General features: G+C 40.4%; 3 protein-coding genes and 1 non-coding gene across 4 annotated transcripts; 2 read left to right on the top strand and 2 right to left on the bottom strand.

Moving 5' to 3' along the window:
- Positions 1-1,462: 1,462 nt before the first annotated feature.
- On the top strand, positions 1,463-5,914 carry rps6 (ribosomal protein S6). The gene is made up of 6 exons (XM_004549505.3): positions 1,463-1,570; positions 2,177-2,308; positions 2,670-2,880; positions 3,894-4,040; positions 5,182-5,339; positions 5,786-5,914. Exons 1-6 carry the CDS (start codon positions 1,565-1,567, stop codon positions 5,879-5,881), a joined length of 750 nt encoding a protein of 249 aa, XP_004549562.1. The 5' UTR covers positions 1,463-1,564; the 3' UTR covers positions 5,882-5,914.
- Positions 5,915-9,786: 3,872 nt separating this feature from the next.
- Positions 9,787-12,379, bottom strand: LOC101465167 (perilipin-2). Its single transcript, XM_004549506.4, has 6 exons — positions 12,214-12,379; positions 11,842-12,046; positions 10,978-11,060; positions 10,657-10,870; positions 10,437-10,570; positions 9,787-10,161 (listed from the first exon to the last, which is right to left on the bottom strand). Exons 1-6 carry the CDS (start codon positions 12,232-12,234, stop codon positions 9,898-9,900), a joined length of 921 nt encoding a protein of 306 aa, XP_004549563.3. The 5' UTR covers positions 12,235-12,379; the 3' UTR covers positions 9,787-9,897.
- A 272-nt stretch (positions 12,380-12,651) lies between these two features.
- trnas-cga (transfer RNA serine (anticodon CGA)) lies at positions 12,652-12,733 on the bottom strand. Its single transcript has one exon. It is a non-coding gene; the product is annotated as a tRNA-Ser (tRNA).
- An 870-nt stretch (positions 12,734-13,603) lies between these two features.
- On the top strand, positions 13,604-24,044 carry LOC101465452 (SMU1, DNA replication regulator and spliceosomal factor). The gene is made up of 12 exons (XM_004549507.4): positions 13,604-13,786; positions 14,859-15,069; positions 15,148-15,300; positions 15,381-15,497; positions 16,558-16,680; positions 17,973-18,092; positions 18,218-18,334; positions 18,475-18,602; positions 19,852-19,978; positions 20,124-20,285; positions 21,073-21,222; positions 22,946-24,044. The coding sequence occupies exons 1-12, from the start codon at positions 13,761-13,763 to the stop codon at positions 23,042-23,044; spliced, it is 1,533 nt and encodes a 510-aa protein (XP_004549564.1). The 5' UTR covers positions 13,604-13,760; the 3' UTR covers positions 23,045-24,044.
- The last annotated feature ends 358 nt before the right edge of the window (positions 24,045-24,402 follow it).

Here is a 24,402-nt window from a genome sequence, read left to right on the forward strand (position 1 = left end):
GTGCAATATGTTTGACACTCCTGGTCTATTCTGTCTGCTCAATTTTGTGTGGGACAGCCCTATTATTGTGCACACTCATTAATAAATAGCTGGAAAAGAAACATGTGTAGTTGTAGCAGTAACCAGTGTGTTAAGTGGATGCGTTGTACAGGGAGATAGCCACAGGCAGGAAAGATTTCCTATGTCGTTCAGTGGTGCTTTTCGGTAATCTCAGTCTCTCACTGAACGAGCTCCTGTGACTGACCAGCATGTCATGGAGTGGGTGGGAGGTGTTATCCAACATTGTCTTTATCTTGGACAGCATCCACTTCTCCGACACCACCTTGAGGGAGTCCAGCTCCATCCCCACAACAGTACTGGCCTTACGAATTAGTTTATTGAGTCTGTTGGCATCTGCTACCCTCAGCCTGCTCCCCCAGCATGCAACAGCATAGAGGATCGCACTGGCCACAACAGACTCATAGAAAATCCTCAGCATTTTCTGGCAGATGTTGAAGGACCTCAGTCGCCTCAAAAAATAGAGACGACTCTGGCCCTTCCTGTAAAGTGCTGTGGTGTTTTTAGCCCAGTCCAGTTTATTGTCAATGTGTACTCCAAGGTATTTATAGTCCTCCACAATGTCAACACTGACCCCCTGGATTGAGTGTTGACATTGTGGAGGACTATCTTGACTTGCCTTTAGATTGCACTTCTTTTAAAAAAAAAACAAAAAACACCTTTGCTGTATTAATTGATAATATCAAGTTTTCAGTAAAGGGTAATAAAGGCCTGTCATCGCACAATAAAAATGAGTAACTTTGTTCAGAAGCTGCATGAACAGCTAACATAGCTTAATGCCTATTTTTATCAGTATTTTTCTAAGGGTGTTGTACAAGTGAGCAGTTAATTATGGTAGCCTTTATCAAACTGGCTACGTGTTTTTCAAAGAGATACAGTGTGTTTATTTTGAAGCTGATTAGGCCAGTATTCAAAGAATGTATCTCTCACCAGACTGGGATGGGAATGATCTTAATATCTCAGCTCCTTATGCACTCTCTGGCACCCTCTGGCCGACGCATGCTCCGTGGCTCAATAATAATCCCCAATGCAGATTGTTTTAAATCCACAACACCTCCACTGTAACTAGGATTAATACATATTCTATTCTTTGTCATTTATGTGTTATATATATATATATATATATATATATATATATATATATATATATATATATATGTATATGTATATGTATATATATGTATGTATATGTATATATATGTATGTATATGTATATATATGTATATGTATATATATATGTATATGTATATATATATATATATATATATATATATATGTATATGTGTATATATATATATGTTATACTTTATAGTATAACATATAAATTATATGTTATAGTATAACATATAAATTCTTGTATAACATAAGTTAATAGTATGACATTTTAATAACCCTAAATTTTTCAGCGAACCAGTTATCGCGATAGCATTTCAGGTCTATGTGAGACCACGAGGCGGATATCCGGTCTCTTTTTCGTGGCGGACCGTCGGAGGGTCGGTTTGGCAAAATGAAGGTAACGTAATCCTTTAACTGTGTTTCTCGTCGTGTTGTTGCTTTCTGTTAAATATTACGATATGGTGAAAGCTGACCATGTAAACTTTAATGCGGGCTGATTTAAAGCAGGAATGGTGGCTCGGCCGCTCAGGATGAGCTTTGATTATGAAAATGGGAGCTAGCTGACGAGTTTGTCGGAGAACGCTGTGGAAACATGGCCGCACTCTGAGCGAAATGTGGGTGCAGTTTAAGTCTCGTTTTACTCAAATGAAACGTAGTTATACCTTTGAGTCCTCTCCCCTGCACTGTGATAATGTTACCAACTGAGCCGGCTGTGTCAAATAGTTAAAGCCGGAGTTTTCTGAGCTTTGAGCCGGCAGAGAAGCTAACAGGCCCCCGAGCCACCTTCTAACTACCCCCTGATTCAAACATTAGCTCACGTCAGACAGGGTCACGATGTTGGTAACCGCTGCTTCTAGTCAGCAATGTTTTTGTTTGTTTTGTTTTTAGCGACATTAAAATAATTAAAAGCTTTAGCAGCTCAGTTCGCAACATGCAGATGCACCTTGACTCGCTGTTACCTGTGTGCACATCCAGTAACGTGGTAACTGCTCCTCTTTTTCAGCTGAACATCTCATTTCCCGCTACTGGCTGCCAGAAGCTGCTTGAAGTTGATGATGAGCGAAAGCTGCGTACCTTCTATGAGAAGCGAATGGCCACTGAGGTGTCTGCTGACCCTCTGGGAGATGAGTGGAAGGTGAGTTTTTGTGTGACGTTTGGTAAATACGTGGCGTGGCACACCAGCAGACCCTTTCTGACTGACCCGTAGTCGTTAAGGGGGGACAGCGTGTTGCCAGAGGAACAGTGGAGCTGCTTTCAGATGCAACCAGCCCATATAACCATGGCTGATTGAAACAGCTGTGCTCCCTCAATTTTTAATGAAGATAACTTGGATTATATGTGAGTGATTATGTGGAAAGAAAAGCAAGATATGACCCTGCCAAAAGTGTAGTTTGCTTGTGTAGTCAATGAGAATTTGACCTTAATCATCCTGGCAGATTTGCAATGAAATGAAATTCCTAGAAAGGATGTGAAGCAACATATCTATGCTTTTGCAGGGCTATGTAGTGCGCATCAGCGGAGGAAACGACAAGCAGGGTTTCCCCATGAAGCAAGGTGTGCTGACCACCGGCCGTGTGCGCCTGCTCCTCAGCAAGGGCCACTCCTGCTACCGTCCCCGCAGGACTGGTGAACGCAAGCGCAAGTCTGTGCGTGGCTGCATTGTTGATGCCAACCTCAGCGTTCTCAACTTGGTCATCGTCAAGAAAGGTAACATGCTTAGTGTGCGCGCATTATATGTCACATAATTTTGATTATCTCTTTGGAGTCACGTGTAAATGATGCATGTTGGCACGCCAGCAGACCCTTTTGGATTTTCCTGTATTCATTAAGGGGGGACAGTGTGTGTTGCCAGAGTAACTGTGAAGCTGCTCACCAGATGCGACCAGTCCTAGTAACAGTGGATGGTTGAACTGCAATGCTCTCCCATTGTTTTAACTGCTGCCATAATAATATGGTAAAAATGAAACTTGTATTTTTAAAGCTTGGAAAGAAAGCGACTTGACTTAAAGAGGTTTCTTAAAATGCAGAATTACAAGTGTCTTGGATGAGGTGAAGCATAAAGAACTCCTGTCACTTCCTTTCCAAGCTTCTTAGACTACCATGACCTTGATGACTGAGAACATATACAGATATAGTATTTTAAGCTTTATCTATTTGAGTCTCTTTAACTGTCATAAGTTAACTTTTGGTTTGGTGTGATGCTCAGAAGACAAGACAAAACTAAACAAATGCATAAACTTCAAGTGATCATTTTAAAGTAATTCAATTTAAGTGGGTTGTTTTTTTTCACCAATGCTACATTAAGCTTCATTAAATTTGGCCAGGAGGGTTTTCCATAATCTGACTGACAAGGTTTGCTGTCTCTGTTCTTCTGTATTGGTGGACAAATCATTTGTCATTTATTTCGATAAAACTTCATATCTTCCTGTAACTGCTAAGACACCCAAATTCTGGTACATGGTAGGAAAATCTGACGTGTTTACTTTGAGCATTTTATGCCTCAACACTGCCCAAATTGTTGTGGCTTTTCTCTCGTTCTGTTAAAACTAAGCTTCACTGCTTTTCAAGTATTCGTTTGTTAAACGGTGAACTGGATAGTAAGTTCAGCCATTTGACACTCGTAGTATTTAGGACTGTTACAATCCTGTTCTGTTGGTGCTAGAAATACTTTTAAGAATTCTTCAGACTTGATTGACCATCCTCGTCTTTGTTACTCACAGGTGAGAAGGACATTCCCGGGCTGACCGACAGCACTGTCCCTCGCCGCCTTGGTCCCAAGAGGGCCAGCAAGATCCGCAAGCTCTTCAACTTGTCCAAGGAGGATGATGTTAGGCAGTATGTTGTGAGGAGACCCCTGACTAAAGAAGGTAAGACACTTTTTTCATTTTGAGAAATGTCTCCCTCCATGTGGAAAGAAAATTATGATGTAAAGCGCTGTCAGAAGCATGCCAGAGCAGCAGGTGGCACTATAATGCTGACTGTGTATGTAAATATTGACCAGTCTAATGATAATGATAGTATGGAGCACATCTTGAATGTTAAAGGTTTTCCAGAAAATTGCAACGGCACGTCTATTTTGGCGATTACTGTAGCATTCAGAATAAACTAAAAGTGGGCTTAAGGTCCCACATAAATGTCTTTTGACTAAAATTTATGGAGGTGGGGTTTAACTAGGGTGGTCAGTACAATGTCTTGTTTTCTTGTAGAGTTGGTTTAACTCTGGACAAACTCGACAGTTGTGCAGTAGGAGGTCCTTTTTAATTCCTTCCCTTTTTTGAAGTTTAAGAGTGGGAATAGTTATAAAAACAGATCTTTGATGCTCATCTGCCAGTGAGGGCATCTGTAGACTTTTTTAGGACTCCATTATGTAAACACAACCTTGGTGAGATGAAGAAGATAGACATGTTGTATGTAATAAGCGTGAGGCAGATTAAAACTGAGTTGTGGAAGTTTCTGTATGGATTCTGACCGGTGTATGTAAAGAAGTAATAAACATTAATTTCCTTGTGTAAGCATTTGTTTGTTCTGGAGTTTGTGTGATGTCTGTGCTTGTAAGATTGTGTTTGTGGTAAAGCCATTTCAACTCATCACTAAAAAGAGAGTGCCGTTAAATATAGTCTTCTTGATGAGCACATGGTTATTCAAATTTAGGGTGAAAGAGCTGAGATCAGGAACAAGATGAAAAATGAATTTTATGATAATAAACTTGATTCAGCAGAAGTGGAGACTGCAGGTAAGTCCCAGGTGTGCTGTTTGTGTGAATTGTGTTCTGCCTAGTAATGAATCATCAGCAAGGCTTTGATTAATGCAGGGTGCCAGCATGCAGACAGATCAAAGTTACTGTTTTTTTGTACAGTTGGAAAGTAAGGAATGTGCTTCCTTTGAGGTAGTACAGTACGAGTTGTGTGTACAGGCATAGAAATGAGGTACATTAAGCTTCTTTCTCATTACCACACTTGACCTTGAACTGTGTCAGCACTGACTCTTTCAATCCTCTCGCTTTGGTAGGTAAGAAGCCCAGAACTAAGGCTCCCAAGATCCAGAGACTGGTGACTCCTCGTGTGCTGCAGCACAAGCGCCGCCGCATTGCACTGAAGAGACAGCGCACCCAGAAGAACAAGGAGGAGGCCTCAGAGTACGCAAAGCTGCTGGCCAAGAGGATGAAGGTATGCGTTAATCTAGGCCTTTATTATCCTTAACCAGCATCAAAGATCACACTACTCTGCTTTTGTCGTGTAGCTGAACACAAAATAATGTTCTAGTGGTTTAGATCAATGAATATAATGTGACAAATAATTTCTGGCAGGTGTGATATTTCCACTAGTGTTGGAGTGGCTGTATTACATCAGCTACATTGTGCCTTAACAACATATTGTAATAAATTTCCTTAAATACACTTTAAGTTATGATTGAATCTTTATTCACTTGAAATTTAAAGTATAGGATTGTGTTTTTTATCGTTATCATTTTGAGTTGCCTTACATGATATAGCTGTAATGGCATTCAGCAGATTATGGTTTGCCTCTGAAAAACATTCGAGCATGTGATGGTGAAATGTTAAAAAGACATAAAGTAGGACATGTGGAAATTGACACACATTTGTTGTAAACAGGAGGCCAAGGAGAAGCGCCAGGAACAGATTGCCAAGAGGCGCCGTCTTTCCTCTCTGAGGGCATCCACATCCAAGTCAGAGTCCAGCCAGAAGTAAAATGGAATCAAATAAAGTCATGTTTTGCTGAAACGGTGTTGTGCAGTTGTCACTTATTTTCTCTTCCAGATATCTGCCTATGAAGTGACGCATTAGACTATTTTTGTCAGTCCCTTGCGTACCTACATGCATGCGGATGCAACAAGAAATTTAAGTTAGTGGTGGATAATCTGGCCTGAAGAGTTTTAACTCTTGAGTTAGACTATATGGAAGTCAAATGTATAAATACCTGTTTTGTTTTTTAGTCAAGGAAACTACACAGAAGTACTAACAAAAGTATATGAAAGTACGAAACAATTTAAATGGAACAATTTAGAAAAGTAGACACTGGAGCTCAAACACTGTGGTTATTTGTGTTACTGCCCTCACTGGAGATCAAACAACTATCAAGGCCTTGATTTAGCAGTGTGACAACTATGGGGAGAAGAGTTTACCATGCTTAAAGTTTGATGAATGAACTGTGTGGAAATTAGAAATTGGTCAACACTGAGTCTACAGTCGTGCATGATACAGCCTCAGTTTAGTGGTTGCTATTATACTGTACTGCAAAAGTATTATTTGGTGTGAGTGAATTGTCCACACCCCAAGTCAGTTGGTAGTAATGCACCATCATTGCTTGACAACTCCCGAAACAAAAAAGGAGGTAATCAATGAGAGGAAATTGCTCTCAACTTCAAGAGGAAGAGCTTGAGAAATTTAAGTCCTAGGATCTGGTGTGGAAACCCACTCCCTAACAACACGAGGCCTGACGAGACTAACAGTTCTGAATGTGGTGGCTTTGGGCCTTGGATTGCAGGACAGAAATGTCTTCTGCCTCTAGTCTGCTTTGGAGGTAAACCAAATCTTGTGTACCCTATTTTCAGTGTGAGTGTGGTGGTTTTCTGCTAGTCACTATTAGAACTTAATACTTCATCGCACAGAGGCCATTTCGTGACCCACTTTAAGTTGAAGTTAAGCAGGTACCTAAGTGACCTGATTTTGGTCATTAGGTGTTTTAAAAAGTATTACTACCATTTGTCTTTTTCTGGTAGTAAATTTACTCCTGACCCCACTGGTCTTGAACATGCCCTCCCAGAGTTTGAGCATACTCTCCAAAAAGTGTTACCAAGGCCACTTTTGCGTCTCCAAAACTCTCAGTGATGGAAATTTCAGGCTGTCTTCTTCCGTTCCATCAGAGATGATATAGTCCAGAGCATCCTGACAGAAATCAGAGGGAAATATCCTCAAGAAATTCTACTTAACAACATTGCAAACTTTGCACCAGTGCTGCTCAAGACAGTTTCCAATGTAGCAAAGAACCACATATATAAGATCTTCAAGTCTGCCAATGTCAGATGTTCTTCCAAATGAAGAACCTTCATCATTGTTTGATCCTCGCAATGAAGAACCTACTTCTGAATGTCTGCAAATCTCTAATATTTTTCTCAGATATTCAAGATACTGAACATCTTGAAAAGTTACATAAGAAAAACTGTCTAATAATAAAAACAATTAGAACTAGAACACATCTGAATGAATATTGAAAGCTCATTCTGTAAATCAGGGGAAGAATTGTGTATCTTAAATATCTAAACTTAAGAATCTCAAATGAATAAACAATATTTTCAGAATATCTGCAGTGTGTGTGTCAGTGCTGAACCCTCATTGACTGTGGGTAAAGTTTACACTGATGCAGGCTCACTGTGGTGGAGGGCTTCATACCCTACCCCCACTAGAGACTGCCTGCAAACAGGGTAAAGGTGTGTAGGGGCTGGATTGAAATTAGGCTGTCTGCAACACTGTCTTGTGTTTTAACAAGCTGGATCAAAATAAGTAATGTTACTGCCGGTAATGTTTTGTTTCATGCTGGGTAGAAAAAGTTTAACCTCTTCAATAATTAAACTGGGTCATGTGCTAAATTGTCACTTACGACATGATGTAGACCAGGGGTGCCCAATCCCGGTCCTCGAGAGCTACTGTCCTGCAGCTTTTAGATGCATCCTTGTTCCCACACACCCGAATCAAATGAATGGCTTGTTATCAGGCCTTTGCCAAACACGATGGCATGCTGAAGAGGTAATCAAACCATTTTATTCAGCTGTGTTGGAGTAGGGATGCATCTAAAAGCTGCAGGATAGTAGCTCTCGAGGACTGGGATTGGGCAGCCCTGATGTAGACTTTATTAATCTCTCACTGGGGAAATTCCAGTTATGATTTTTTTTCTCTGTGCACATAAAGTTCAGTGGGACTGATAATACATACATACAGTCTGGATGAAGGACAGTAATGCTGAAGGAGCTGCTCCCAGCCTCTATGGCAGGGGTGGGCAATTCCAGGCCTCGAGGGCCGGTGTCCTGCAGGTTTTAGATCTCACCTTGGGTCAACACACCTGAATCACATGATTAGTTCGTTACCAGGCCTCTGGAGAACTTCAGGACATGTTGAGGAGCTAATTTAGCCATTTAAATCAGCTGTGTTGGTTCAAGGACACATCTAAAACCTGCAGGATACTGGCTCTTGAGGCCTGGAGTTGCCCACCCCTGCTCTACAGTTTCATGCAGTGGGTGAGCGGTACTGTCCATAATGGACATGTGCTTGGCTAACATCCCCCTCTCACTAAACTCTTCTATGGGTGTAGGGGGAGAGCTGGCCTTCTTCACCTTCTATTAAAACTGCTTTTTGTCTCTCTCTGTGTTACCACCTTTACAGTGGACACAAACAAAAGATTGCTCACGCCATCACTGTGACATGTAAGGTTCTCCACACCCCAAAGGACCTGAGCCTGGCACGACTCATCACAGGCTACTTCCTGCCTCTCCAGTCTCCATGGCGAGTAAAGAAGCAGCCATGTAGCCCTTCTCTTTTGACAGGAAAGCAGTATTATCAGACACGCAGACCAGATAAAAAGTAAATGTGTAGCAGAGAGGGACAGAAAAAAAACAAAAAACAATCAGCCAAATGCTGAGAGGTGTCAGTAAACAACAACTGTATCATTATTGTTGCTCACACTTTTAGTGTGTAGTTTATTTTACATCTCTTTAATGAGTATAGGCATAGACAGATTTAATGTCTATGCCTGGCTTAGTACATTTGCACATGCTGCGATGGTGTGTTCTGCACACAATTCATATTCCTTACCAACTGTCCCACATTTTCACTGGCTCTGCAGGAGACACTCTTTTCTGGAGTCTGGTTTTATTCAGTGTATGTGAAGGAAAGCTTTTCAATATAGTCAAATGAGGTTAGTATGTCTCCATCAGTAAAAGTTACACCCTGTCAAAACATTTCAGATTTTGGTGATCATCAAAACTACAAAGAAAATGAAACTTCAGTATGTTTTGAGAAAGGGGGGAGGGTCGCCAGCTGTTTTTTAAAAAAAAAAAAAAAAAAAAAAAAAATTGCACAAGAGAAAATGAAGTGACACAGCAAGTGTCATAACTTGCTTTTTAAAAAAAGGGGGGAAAAAAAAAAAAAAAAAAAAAGAAAAAAAGCTGGAATTGTCAGATATGGGCTAAATCAAGTGTGCCAGTCTATGGATGCATCCCTACTGAAACCCAAAGACTGCTACCAGACAGAACAGCAGCAGAAATAACAGACTACATGAGTATATAAGGACTATTGCGTGCAGCCATAATAACAAACTTCAGCTTCCTTTTACTATTATTGTCTTTACTCAGCAAGAAAGTTGGAAAGATTAGAAATATATCCGACTGCCTCCCAAATTGGTAGTCAGCTGGTTTGTATGAACAGGGCTTTGGGAGGATGTCCTCCAGTTAATTATGGTCTCAGTCTGTGCCAATTAAGGTGCCTTAGTTTATAAGCACATTAAATGCCAAGAACAGAGTCATTTATAAGCTTAGCTGGAGAAGCTGCCACAGTGATTGTTTGCAGAGCAGCTATCCAACTGAAAGGACAAGATCAAAGTCTATGAATCTTCAGATATTTATTTTAGACCAGTAAGATGACAAATTCAGCTCACATATATCAAAAAGTTACAGTAAATGACATCAATGACGCATGCATTACTTAATGTTACATTAGCTGTCAAATCCAGACCTCTTGGTAGCCCTCCCCTTCTGGGCTACACCCCTTTGAGGCATGGAGGTACGAAGATAACCTCTGCCTTGATTAGATTGCTTCTTCTGGGTTGGCAAGGAGTTTAAGTTGTACATCTGAATGACGAAGAAAAACCCAGAGAACGCCTGATTCTGCAGGTACTGAGGCAGCCGTTGGACACTCAGCCAGCTGGTCTGCAAGTTCTGAACCAGAGCTGAAGGCCCAGGTGAACTCCTCATTACCTCCTGAGTAAGAAACAAATTTCAACAAGTTCAATTAGATTTTATTTGTACAGAGCCACATCACAATAACAGTCGCCTCAAGGCACTTTATATTGTAAGGTAGAGGCCCTACAATAATAGAGAGAAAACCCTAACAATCAGACAACCCCCTACGAGCAAGCACTTTGGAGACATTGGGAAGTAAAAACATACATGCAGAGTGGGAGGTACAGATACTTGGGTTAATGTTTTATATGCATTTTCTGTGCTAAACACATCAAGAACAGCTCACAGCACACCTGAACAGCTTGAATCTTGGACCCAGCTTCATGGTAAAGCCTTCTACACATTTTAGCAGTGAGTGAGCACAGTCGCTCAGGGTAATGGCCCCTGAGCATGACCACTTCAAAACCTTGCATCAAGCGAGCTTCTTCTAGAGATACAAAGAAAAGAAAGGCATCTAAATTGAACCAAATGGCAAAAATCACATAGAAAGCTAATAAATGAATTTTAGGTTACCTTCTTGTGTTGGGGGAAGCATTTGGTCCACCAGAGCCTCTGACAAGCTCAGAGCTGTGTCCAGTCCCACAGTTGTCATACCAACGACCGTCTTCAGAGGTGATTGGTTAATGCCATCATTCATCCTCCTCATCACCCAGTCAATGGTTTGATTGGCTGCAATGCTCATCCCAGCCTGAATCTCATTCATTTTGGTTTTGGCAGGGATAACAATCTGAGCAAAGAAAATTAAATCACAACATAAAATATTTTATTTATTAATCCAGACTTTATAGACCTGTTGTGAGTTATAAGGACTTAAACGAGGAAAGGAAATGTTACCTGTTCTGTGGATGACACAATTACAGAGAATGAAGCCTCCAGCCAGTCGAGACTCTTGCAGGCAACATCATTTGCATAGGAAACTGAAACATACCCATGAACAGTGTTGGTGTTTATCCAGAAAGCAACTTTGACCTGATGGTCAATGAAAAATGTCATTTCAGTCTCATCTCTAATGTAATGCATTGTATCCTGATGCTGCAATCTGTCAGGTTAACTTGTTCAACTGCTTGTAAACAAATACCTAATTAATCAATCTTTATTGATTGATTTGTTTTGCTGCCCAACATGGCAGCAAAACAAATTCAAGCATGTAGGGATGTCAGTACGATCTGCTGAAGTTCAAACCCAGCACAAGAGATGATTGAAATTACTTTGAACATGGCATGATGGTAGTGCCTGGCGGGCTGGTCTGAGTATTTCAGAAACTGCTGAACTACTGGGATTTTTTCCCCACACAACAGTGAATAGAAAAAAGAAAACTCTGGATGAAAATGCCTTGTTAATGCCACAGGAAGAGGACAGTAACACAAATAACCGCTTGTTACAATCAAAATATGCAAACGATCATCTGAAATACACTACCTTGGACCTTGAAGCAGCTGGGCCACAGCAGTACTTAATAAAGTGGCAGTGAGTGCTGGTTAAAATTTCTCCAACTCCAATCCCGACTTTAGACAGCTCGTTGTGCGAGAAAATCCGAATAAAACTTTTTTAAAATGTTCACAAAAACCCTTTGCATTGCAGAAGGATCTGGGTGTTTACACCATTTTCTGTACAGATTAAGGTAGTTGAAAGATGGAGAAAACCAGATGCTCTCATTTCCTACATCTTTATGGTAGAGCCCTAACAGTAGCTACTTACTCTGGGGCTCCAGTTTAACAATGACAGGTGACGCTCTGTAACAGGCTGCTCTGCCTACAGCTGTCACGCTGCTCTCCAGCACTTCACACGCAGACTTCAGGCCGGGATGCCTGGATTTTGTGCCCGTGTACAAGACCGATAGTCTGGCACAAGCCGAACGAACGACGGGCAGATTCGCCAGCCTGGCAGCTGCACTGGGTGCTTTCTGCAAAAGAGACAGAAGAGCGTTGGAAAGCCAAGTTGGTGTGAAAGCCATGGTGAAAGAAGTGTTTTCATTTCTTTCGCGTTTAAATGCCAAATGAGCATAAAAAACACTTGGAGTTTCGGTAAAAGTATAGGACTAAGGGACTTAGGGTGTTTGATTGTACTCACCTGGTTGGTGTTTACAGTCATCCTTTGTACACTTTGAGAAAAGAAGAACAAAAACAATTTAAAATGTAAATCTTTTTCGGAAACTTCACATATTCAGTGTAAAGGCTAAAATGAAATAAAGCAACCAGAGCGAAAACCTCCGCTCAAATAGCTTGGGAGAGTCAATTAGTGGCCCACCTGTTCTTAACTCTCCTTGTAATCTCGCGTGATTTCATAGCAAGAATAAGGTCACAAATTAAACGTCTGCTCACGATAGCCATACTGGCGTAAGCTCCACAATTGTGAGAATCACCCGCAGGACTTTTAATTAATGTTGTTACAGAGAATACAGATAATAATAATACAGACGCTTTTTTTAAAATGCCGCTTCTTTTTCATTGATCTCCGACATTAAAGGTTGACTTTGCAATACTTCACCTGTCCGGTGGAGGACCCGAACGCTGTGAGCAGGATTTGAACCTGCGCGGGGAAACCCCATTGGATTTCGAGTCCAACGCCTTAACCACTCGGCCATCACAGCTATGTGTCAGCAAAAACGTCAACCAATTAAACAGGAAGAAGAAGAATACCACATGGGGCAGACAACAGGAGTCAGCAGTAGCCGCATGTTCATACCTAACTCTAAATATTAGCCAACAATCATATTATGGGATTCATTTATTGCTTTAATCACCTCAGGCCTGCTGTCAAAATAAGAGAGTGAAATAAAGGCCTAAATACTTACAATATTACGTAAATGTGAGAAGAATTAGGTATTTTTCTTTACTTGTGAGCTGCCACAGATTGCTTGTTTGATAATCGAGCTCTGGGAGGTTATTAGTTTTCCCAATGCGCCGCTGAATTAATGAGGGTAAACACCCAATTATGGATTAACGAGGCTTTCCGACGAGTTTGTTTCGCAGATCTGTGCAATGTGTGCCTATATGCCGAAAAGCAGGCTGTAAAAAACTAAACGTTTAAACAAAGAAAATGTCGCGGTTGATTTACACCCACTGCCAGGGAAAAGCTTTATAACCGTAGCGCCTAATTATAGGGAAGGCAAGTTAATCATTGGTACTGGTACTGTAAAGATGCTCGTATGCGCACTCAGGTCTGTGCGCGCATACCGATGAGTTGAGGACAAAAAGGCGGTTTCCGTTAGAGGACGGCCAGAGTGATGAAGAGTGATGTTTTGGCCCCCACAGAGGAGCACGCTCTGAGCCACGAGGTTCTGTCTGTAGCGCTGCTGCTGCTGTGGCTGCGGCAGACGCGTCTCCTGCACGCGACGTGCTCCGAAACCGTTTTTTTTTCAGTCCCCCCAACTCCTAGGGAGGGAGTGTGTGTGTGTGTGTGGGGGGGGGGGGGGGGGGTATCACAGGGTTTGGGAATGGTGCCTACCCTAACGCAAAAATAAATAATAATAAAATAAAATACTGGGAGACACAGGAGAAGCACGTGGAGTGGGTGGTCCTCAGCACACAGCTTTCACGTGGCTTATAGGGGAGAGCTGAGCCGTCACAACAGTCAGTCCGGTGCTGCAGCAGCAGAGAGACAACATCAGCATCAGTATGGCTGTGGAGATGGAGCCCGCGGAGTAAGTGCGCTCTCTGTTTGCCTTTGTTTGTGTGCACAAAAAAGTGATCGGACTCTGCCACCTGTTTGACTTTAAGAGAAAATAATAAGGTTTATCTGCTGTCATGCGCTCCATCGCTTATTAGGTGACATATCTTTGCGTCGGTGTGTGGGATCGTTGCATATTCCCCTTTTAAAATAAGCCGCGTAAACGGAGCCTTTACAGTTTGTGTTCGAAACTGCGCTGTTTTTGCTGTCCTGTCTGCTGTGAAACCTCCTGTGTTATTGATACCCAGTTTAATGCGACCAGTATGGTTAATTTGACACGTGAGGCTGCTCAAATGGTTGTAGTCGTGCTGTGTGCGTGTGTGTGTGTGAGGCGTGTGTGTGTGTGAGGGGGGTTCGGACTGTTTTGCAGTCAGGGGCTCCTTCCTCCACATGTGCCTGTTGATCTAAGACGATCTCCGCCCCCCTGGTAAAGGCGTGGGTGTGCTTTTTGTTGTTGTTGTTGTTGTTGGTGGTGGTGGTTAGTCATTCCTGTGGGGAGTGCAGGAATAGACAACTGCAGGAATGTCACATTTTTGTGTTGCTTAAAGTGGAGTTAATTTAGTACGAAAGCACTGGCTCGTAGAATCAGTGGGTGAGGTTCGTTTAATCTGCAGGTGCCACTGGTGCACGTGAAACCATAAAAATGAACGTCCAGCAGAGAGGAAGATAAAAGGGGCACCTTGACTGTCAATTGTATAAATTTAAATTTGTAATATACTGGCATATTTATAATTAGAGTTATTTGTAGTTAGTATATTTGTTTTGTAGCTTTGTTGTATATTGTATTAATTAATTTAGTTTACTTAGTTACTGTTCTTACTGTCTTGGAGCAACTGTGACCACATAGTTTCCTCTGGGATTGATCAAATATCCTGATTCTGATTGTGGATAGGACAGCTTTATGCCCAGCAGGTGGCTCTAAAGTGGAACAAAAATCCACATGAGACAGGCCTTTTGTGCTGCGACCTTTTCCTTTTAAGGCTGTGCCCACGTGTGGCACCATCCCAAATCAGATATTGTTGAACATTTCCCCTTTGTCTCCGTAGTGTGATCCGTCTGATAATGCAGTACCTCAAAGAGAACAACCTCTACCGGACACTGACCACATTACAGGAGGAAACCACCGTCTCCCTCAACACAGTGGAAAGCATCGAAAGCTTTATTGCAGATATAAACAAGGGTCACTGGGACTCTGTCCTGCTGGCTATTGAATCTCTCAAGTTGCCTGACAACATACTTATTGACCTTTATGAGCAGGTAAGTCTTTGGATGTTCAGCTAATGCTTTCCTTGGCTTCATTTGTTTATTTGTAATTGATCACGTTCTCTTCAACAGGTTGTTATGGAGCTCATTGAAATGAGGGAGGTGGGCGCAGCTCGCTCGCTCCTCAGGCAAACCGACCCGATGATCATGCTGAAGCAGACCCAGCCAGAAAGGTACAGCCACCTGGAGAACCTGCTAACCTGTTCCTACTTTGACCCTCGTGAGGTAAGAAAGCAAAGTGCTCGGACAGCTGCGTCAGAGAGCGCTTCATAGGTATAGCTAACATCGTTTCAATCCCACTGCAGGCGTACCCAAAAGGAAGCAGCAAGGAGAAGCGGCGCAGAGCCATAGCTGAGGCTCTGGTGAGGGAGGTCAGTGTGGTGCCCCCCTCCCGCCTCATAGGACTCCTGGAACAAGTTGGTGTAAGTGCACTGATCGATATCCTTCTGAAAAACCCGCTCTAATTACAGGGCAAGTAACACTTCTTAATCGATGGAGACAACACTGTGCGATAGTTTGTCAAAGATACCAAACAAATACCTCAGTTTTATGTATTTTTTTATACAACAGCACCACTTTAATTAGGGTTTCCTGAGGGCAACAAACACTTTTCTGCAGTCCTTCCAACTTTCTGAGTGTCTTACTTGGACACAGAATTTCACTTTAAACAGACAGTTTTGGTTAAATCCCAGTAAAACATAACAGTCACTGGGCTGTTTGCTTTCCAGGTGAAATAGATCTCACACACACTTTTGTGTCTTTTGATCAGGACCTTTAACAGAGTTCTTTCTGTGTGAAATACTGAAAAATGTATTAACGTTTTTATACCTCCAAATTCTGCACATTTAGTCAAAAAGTAATGTAAATTTGAAACCATTTTTTGAGAGATTTAAAGTTTAAAGGATGCAGGTAAGCTACAAAAACAACAACAAAAGAACAGTACACCAATCATAAAACAAGAGCAAGACCCTCATTTGTATTTATATTTAACATTTTTTTCTTTTACATTTTCTTTAGCAATTTCATCCCTGACATGTTAACAAGCTCAGTTATATTCTTTAATTTGAGTGATTGACGTGGCAACATAGTGAGTTTCTCAAGACTGAATTTCTACATTCTCAGAGACATACTGTACTGTACATCCTCCTGTGCAAGATGCTATTTTTGTTAGTGAGCTGTTACACAAGTGCTGCCAGCTACAGCAAAGTTCTGAATAGCCTTCATTCACTTTAAGTTATAACTTGTCTAATCCAGGAGGCTAATAACAGTCATGTTAAAAATAAGGGAAAAAACAAGAAAGAAACTGGACTTGGACAATATTTCAAAGTGGGAAACTTGTGTTCTTGCTGCCAGAAGTTGCATTACATTATTGTACACAGCATGAAAATAAAAAAAATAATTTGGTAGTTCTTAGTATTCTTGATTTTATTGAGATTTTCACTGTTTTATTTTTTCTGCTGACTCTTTTTCACTGTCTTGCAGTCTATGAAACTACAGCAGTATACAGATCACCTCTCCCCTGATATGACCATTGATACATCTGCCTGCAAAGAAAAATATGTGGAGAAAGAGACCTTTCCAAACCAGCTGTACCGCCACATCAAGGTCTGTAATGGCACTTGGAAAATGATTTTGTTTTCTAGCAGAGCACTCAAGTGACCAAATTTATTTTAACAACTAAATGATCCATTGGGGTGATTTATCACACTGTTACATTTTATACAGGAGAACTTTTTTATGGCTCTTTTTGTGTTTATCATCCTTTATGTGCAGATACTCTAACATGTTATACTATAATTAGTGACAATTTTCAGTATTTTCTAGGCAAAAATCATGGAAGTTGATTAGGGCCACTGGAAAAAAAAAACGTGAGGTCATGGCTTTTTTTTTAATTCTGGGGGGAGGGGGGAATCATAATTTGGACTTTTTTCTCAGAATTCTGAAACCCCCTCTGCACCCAAATTCTGACTTTTTTAAAATCAAAATACAGACTTTCTTCTGATAATTTCAAACTGTTCTCAAAAGCTGAATTCTTTTTTCAGAATACTGACTGATTTTGCCAGAAATGTGACTTTTTTCAGAATTCTAAAAGACACCAAAACTCATTACTCCTAATCATCCATTCCAAAGGAATTTTGGCATCACAGCTTCACCAGATCTTTATGCTTGGTTGGTTTAGAGGGGATGTACTGCATGAAAGTGCACCTGCCTCTGCACGCAGCTGTTTATCCACACAAAGATCACCTCCAGCAATATATTATCTGGGCAACAAGCCTACAGACATTGTCCAAATATCCCTGAAACCTACTTGTCTATTTGGCTGTTGTTAAACAATGTGTACTAACTGAATTGGATCTTTCACTGCAAAACATTACAATATACTGATTAAAAATGGAGAATTCAAATAAAATTAACACCTATAATAAAAAAAACAGCTTCACAACAAGTGGTTGGAGAAGTAGGCAGAAAAATGAATAACAGGACACATTTGTATGATTGTATGATTGAATATATCAAATTATTGTCCATCATTTGAAGGTTAAAGAAGAGGTTGTTGTTTCCTTGGTTATTATCCCAATACATACACACAAAAACACTGCAAACTAATTACTTTGTGCACCTGAAGGCACTTCATCTAGTCTCTAGCTGTGCTCTCATCACTTCTATCCAGATGGAGCAGCCTGAGTTGCTCATCCATGCTTATTCTCTGCCCAAGGTCATTAAGTGAGAATAGTCAGCCCACACAACAGCAGGCTATTGAAAAACTTTATGTCTCCCTGGAGTCTCCTAATATTAATTAGTGCCTTATTTCCTTGTCTGAGTGTGAATCTCAGGCTGCAAATCAAACAGGAAAGCACGTGTGCTGCAAGCATTAATAAGCTTTTCTGTGTGTGCAGTTTGGGCGGCGGTCACACGTGGAATGTGCCCGTTTCTCACCCGATGGAAAGTATTTAATTACGGGGTCAGTAGATGGCTTTATTGAGGTCTGGAACTTCAACAGTGGAAAAATTAGCAAGGTGAATATATTTCAAATCAGGAAACTAAAAATACTAAGATTTATTTTAAACACATCACCTCCTACATACTGTGTAATACCACATTTTCCTAATTTTGTGTTTTCATTGCTGAATGAATGAACCAGGATTTAAAATATCAGGCCCAAGACAGCTTCATGATGATGGATGATGCTGTGCTGTGCATGTGCTTCAGTCAGGATACAGATCTACTGGCTACTGGAGCGCAGAATGGCAAAATAAAGGTTGGATGGGTTCATATTTGTGTGTGTACTTTCCAGATAAAATAAACGATCAATAACTGTATCCATACGATTTATGAATATATTGCTGACGTAATCTATCTTTTGATTTTTCTTTTGAAATGTGTGTGTTGTTGGGGAAGGTGTGGAAGATCCAGAGCGGCTTGTGTATGCGTAGGTTTGAGCATGCTCACAACAAAGGTGTGGCCTGTCTGGGCTTTTCCAAAGACGGCAACCAGATCCTCAGTGCCTCCTTCGACCACACCATCAGGTGGGATTCGATGTTGTCATGGTTTCTGTGTAGTGAACACGCTGCAGACTGCAGCTATTCCTCTTGCACAACATAATGTAGAGAATTTGTGTGTGTGTGTGTTTATATTTTATTACATTATTAACATAACTTACATGTAACATTGTTAAAATTATAAGTTTAAATTTGCAGGGTTAACACTGACTGTATTCACATAAGTAATATATTCACATTTAAAAATATATTTGTGGTTGATGTAAAGCCCTCCACACAAATAGCTTAAAATTGTACTAATTTAAAAATGAAATGAAAAAGAAAATCTGCTCTCATTAACAAAAAAACATTTAGAGACATATCAAAAGCAAAGAGGAAACCATTTAAATTGAGAGCCTTGTGGCAAGAGTTGCCTCGTCTACCGTGGGAGGCAAGCGAGAGATCTGACTGCCCTCAGACATGATTCACAAAAGTTTTGAAGGTGCACACATGGGCGTCGCTTCAGCAGGAGGAAAGCAGCGGTCTCTTTCTGCATCCCACAGCTGATTAGCAAAAAACTGAAAAGTAGATTTGGCAGTTTAAATCCTTTAATGCTTTCTAAACTGTCTGCTAGAGCACATTTTGGAAATTGTGCCTACAGTGACTCTGCATTTTTCCACTTTAGCTGCAAAATCTGTGTTTGGAAATCATACTTTCCCCCCCAAAAGCCATAAAAAACATGCTCAACTAAAAGTGCAAGATGCCAGTTGTTCACATACATTGTGCACCTGTAAATACGCAGTGCCTACAAAGCACAAAGATGTCTTCCTTTCGCTCCCACCCTCATGCACGCACTGAATCCTCATCACCGTTGTGGAGCTGAATGTTATTTCTGACTCCTGGGGGTGTGGGCTGAGCCTCTCCGCAGTGTTGGAAGCACATGTGCTGTGTGGGTGTAGCCGAGGAACCATGTGCTCAGGCACAAAGCTGCAACGTGTTCCTCTGCTTGAAATTCCACACGCGGGGTGGATTGTTTACAAATGATATATCGTCCTGCAGGACAGGAAGCGAATCAGTAGGCATTATGGGTTTTGTCACGGTTTAAGTAAATCTGCACCCAGCCACACAGAGGAGCTAAAAATAGCACATCAGCAGCTCAGTGGCACATTTCATCCGCTGTCGAGTAAAATCCCCTCTTTGAGGTGAAGAGGGGATTGTTAAAATGACTCAGCAATGCCCTTTTAATTCATTTCAGTGTCCTTTATCTCAATCAATTCCTCAACAATGTCATCTCCAGAGTCCATGAGCTGAAGTCAGGCAAGACGCTAAAGGAGTTAAATGGCCATTCATCATTTGTAAACGATGTGTTCTTCACTCAAGATGGATTTCACATCATCAGCGCCTCATCAGATGGCACTGTGAAGGTACAATTTGCATTAACAGCGTGGCGCCACATCAGAAGACTCTAGAAAGTCATTCAGATCTGTTCTGATTGGTGTCATTACACACGACAGCTGAGAAAGTGCTGAGCTACTCTAAAATCTGAGATTTTTCTCCTGTATTGTTCAGATTTGGAACACAAAATCCTGTGAGTGCATCCACACTTTTAAATGTCTGTCGAGGACACTGGATGTCCCCGTCAACAACGTGATCCCTCTCCCCCAGAATCCAGAGCACTTTGTGGTTTGTAACCACTCCAACGCTGTGGTCGTCATGAGCATGCGTGGCCAGGTGAGAGCAACTTACTCTTCTCATAGAACCTCATTTAAATCTAAAGAACGAGACTTTGCTATGCTATTATTAATGCAATTACAGCTGCATTACACAGTGTTATTATTACTGTTTCATCTACTAATTAATTTTCAATTAGTCATCAGAAAATTGTAAAAAAAAAATTGTATGACTAAAGGTGATGACTTATCAATAGTTGTTTGACTTACAGTACAAAAATGCTGCTCCTCTGTGGAGATGTCATAAACCTACATTTTCTCTAATGGCCAGTGTGGGGTGACTTATTCGGTCTCAGTAAACACTTTCCTAATCCGTTTATGATCTTCGTTAGCAGTTTTAAGTTTGCTTCAAATACATCTCATTTTGTAATTTGTGGTACTTTTAGCTGTAAAATATACTATAAAACAGCAGATGATGGCTTACACACTCAATTGAAGACTTCAGAAAAGTAGTTTGCAAAAAGTGAATAACATGGCTAGTGGACAAATCCACTAGTCTATGACAGGAAATGCAAGAAAAACTCTCTAGTCTTTGTCAAAATGTAACAAAACCTGCATATTAGCTCCTTAAAACGAATGAGCAAATCTGAATTGAAGGTAAAGTTGAAGGTGATTGTTTTGTTCCCCCAAAAACAATCACCCCCAAATGGTTCTTTGAACTGAAAAGACAATGCATTTTCAAAGTTACTTACAATGTATTGTTTATCTCAACCTTTTATTGGTGTTTTAGATTCACACTTGAATATATTTGTGGAAGCTTAACATCTCTCTCTCTCTCATCTCCTCAGACTGTGAAGACCTTCAGTTCAGACAGAAAAAGAGCAGACTTTGTGTGTTGCACCCTGTCACCCCGCGGGGAGTGGATTTACTGTGTGGGGGAGGACTTAGTGCTCTACTGCTTCAGCTATACAACAGGAAGGCTGGAGAAAACGCTGACTGTAAGTGCTGCTGCTAATATTCACTTATTATTAAAACTGTTTTGCATCTATTAAAATTTGGGCTGCTAGTGTTTTCGTCTACACTCTAATAAGCTTCCATGTTAGGTTACAAAAAAGTAGATTTGGCAGCTTGAAACTTTTATTTACTTACTGTCCAAAACATGCTGTGTAGAAAATGAGCTTTACTGCATACTGTCAGCTAGGGCTGGGCCATATCATACCTTTCACGGTAATACCGGTATATTGTTGGGCAACGATAAGAAAATGAAATATCGCCATAGCATATGGGTAAAACGCGCATGCGCAGTGCCTTTGTTTTCATACGCACATGGCGGAAAAAGCATGGCGGCGACGGAGAATGAGAAGGTCGAAATTGGAACATTGAATGAAAAGGATGAATCAGAATTGGTTTGTAAAAATGCTGCAACTTCAGTGGTGTGGAACTGGTTTAGTTTTCGGCCGTCAGATACACAACAAAGCACTATTTTTGGTAGAGCATGCTAGCAGACCGTCGTTATTACCGTGTTTTTTGGAAAATACGGCACACTTAAAATCAATCCTTTGATTTTTCTGAAAATCGTCAGCGCCCCTTATGATCCCGTGTGCCTTATGTATGAATTCTGGTTGTGTTTACTGACCTCGAAACGATTTTATGTCATACACGACGCTCGAAAATCTGTCAAATGTTTCAGTACCACTTTGCTAAGCTACGAACCCGCACCGCTTGATGGATTGTCGGAGCATTACGGCTATCGTAGGCAGGAGCCTCGCGGGGTGATACGTACTGTGCTTCAACATAATATTACCGTATTGTGTGTGTATAACCTCTTTTTAAGTTTTGTGGATATTATACATGGTTATGCTGAGGACATGCCGGCCAATTTCCACTGGAAATGCCTTTTGGTTAAACTGTCAGCAAGGATTTTGCATTTGCACTGTTACGTTTTTATATAACTTTAATGCACATAAAAAACAGCTGCTTGTTTAAGTGAAAATACATTGATGGTGGCTCAGTTATATCATTATCGCAAATTTTCAAATGTATATCGTGATAAATATTTTTGGTCATATCGCCCTGCTCTACTGTCAGCTGTTGGTCTCAACCAGTTATCACTGTTATTTCAGTGTTTCTACTGTGACCTCCTAAAACAGTTTATCACCGTAAATTAAAGCTGCATATCTTTGCCAATGCATCTTGTTGCAAGTTGTTAACAAATATTTTTTGCCTTTCTTGAGGTGTTACAAGCATTCAGCTCTGTTGCATATTACTTACTCTTCTTACTGCACATTTAGAGAAATGGATTTTCACAACTAGTCTAAGGTGAATGCTGGCCAGATGTAATAAATCACCATGCTGGCTAAACTTTAAAGGTGTTCCTAGGCAATCCACTAGAGGAAAAAACCCATTACACATCCATATCAATCACAGTCTAAACACACAATCTTACCTTAATACACAAAATCTCTGTTAGTTTCCAACCAGGCCTGGCACACTGATGTCTAGAAATCACCTAGTAATGTATAAAATTGCCCATCTGTAGCATCAAAGTGACATTATATTACTGTAAATGATTTCCACGATCTTCGCAGCATTTTTTTTTAAGTGTTGTTATTGTTTAGCTATGTCACTGCTGCTGAGTAACAATAACAGGGTAAGGGGTGGGTGGGAGCAACTGATGGGTGATGGAGAATGTGTACTGATCTGTCTTCCCTGCACTCACAGGTTCACGAGAAAGACGTAATTGGCATCACTCACCACCCACATGAGAATCTGATTGCCACGTACAGTGAAGACGGTCTGCTGAGGCTATGGAAGCCTTAAAGTGTCACCTGCATTATATTGTGGAGGACCTACACAGCTGTTGACATGGTGTATTAAAATCTATTTGTGCCATGAAAATGCTTTGAAAAAACAATCAATGAATATGAAAAACCACCTTTAAATTATAAATAAATTTACCAATCAAAGTTTTACCCCCCACTTTAAAGGATTCTGTATGTTGGTTTCTTTTTTTTTTTAAATTCCTTGTGGAAAATTTAAGGTAAGAATGCCAATATTTATGTTTTCTTTAAGTCAGCAAATTCTCAACAAAAAAATAATCTAAAGTAGCTGCACTTTAAACATGTTTTTTCCTTCCATATTTTGATTTTGAGTAATTTATTTGTAATTCATTAGCATTTGCAACGCTGTTTAGGTCCTCCATACCTTACACCTTCTTCCTCATGAATCCAACTTCACCAGTTTGAATCCCCATTTTCATCTCTTCTGTCTTTATTAGACATGAAAATGCATGATGGTGAACTGTTGTGAAAATAGTTATAATAGAGATCGCCTCTTGTTTGGGCATAAACAAACAATATCAGGTATATGATTGATTTGCTTTGGTTTATAATAATGTTTTTTTATTCTTAATTTTTAGATTTTATCCAAATAACGATTCTGATGTCATGATTTATTTGTTCTCTGCGTTCCCTGCATGCTACCTCAGTGCACTACAGTAATTTTTGTAGTCCTTTAAAATATGCATGATGACTGATAACCCTGTACAGAGCTCCAGTGACACATTCTGTATCCTGTGCGTAAACAACAAATGTATTTTACACATTTATTGTCCTGTGTCTGATGTTCCTGTGCATAGATAAGGTACATGTACCTGCAACAGACTTCCTCTAGCGGTAACTGTTCGTACTACCTGGTACTGTCGTCATTTATCACTGCGAGATATTGTTTAGCAACTGAATTATTTATTTTTGGTATATTCATTATGCTGTACATAACATCTCCAACCACATGACAAATGATAATAAAATTAAAAACCTGGTGTTTGTGTTATTTCATAATAATACGCTTTAGTGCTAGATTTGTTCCCAACGTGGCAATTTATCCAAGTACTGTATGTGCAACATTTTTTTTTTTTTTAAAAGGACAGTCAATTTGAATCTTTTGCTGCTCGGCACTAACAAGTTTCCAGATGTGGAAGAATTAATAAAACTGGAAGTAACAGGATTGGTTATCGAACCCAACGGGTTTGTAAGTTGTATTACAACGTATGAACTATTATATCTTCCTAAGCCACTTTTTGTTGCCATGTTCTTGTAGTCAAAATTTTTGTGAAACGGATGAAAAAAATATTTTCAAAGTCCAAAAGAATATCATCCATTTTTTTCCCCTGTTTAATT

The sequence above is a fragment of the Maylandia zebra genome, linkage group LG6 (assembly GCF_041146795.1).
Source record: "Maylandia zebra isolate NMK-2024a linkage group LG6, Mzebra_GT3a, whole genome shotgun sequence".
Classification (NCBI taxonomy): domain Eukaryota; kingdom Metazoa; phylum Chordata; class Actinopteri; order Cichliformes; family Cichlidae; genus Maylandia; species Maylandia zebra.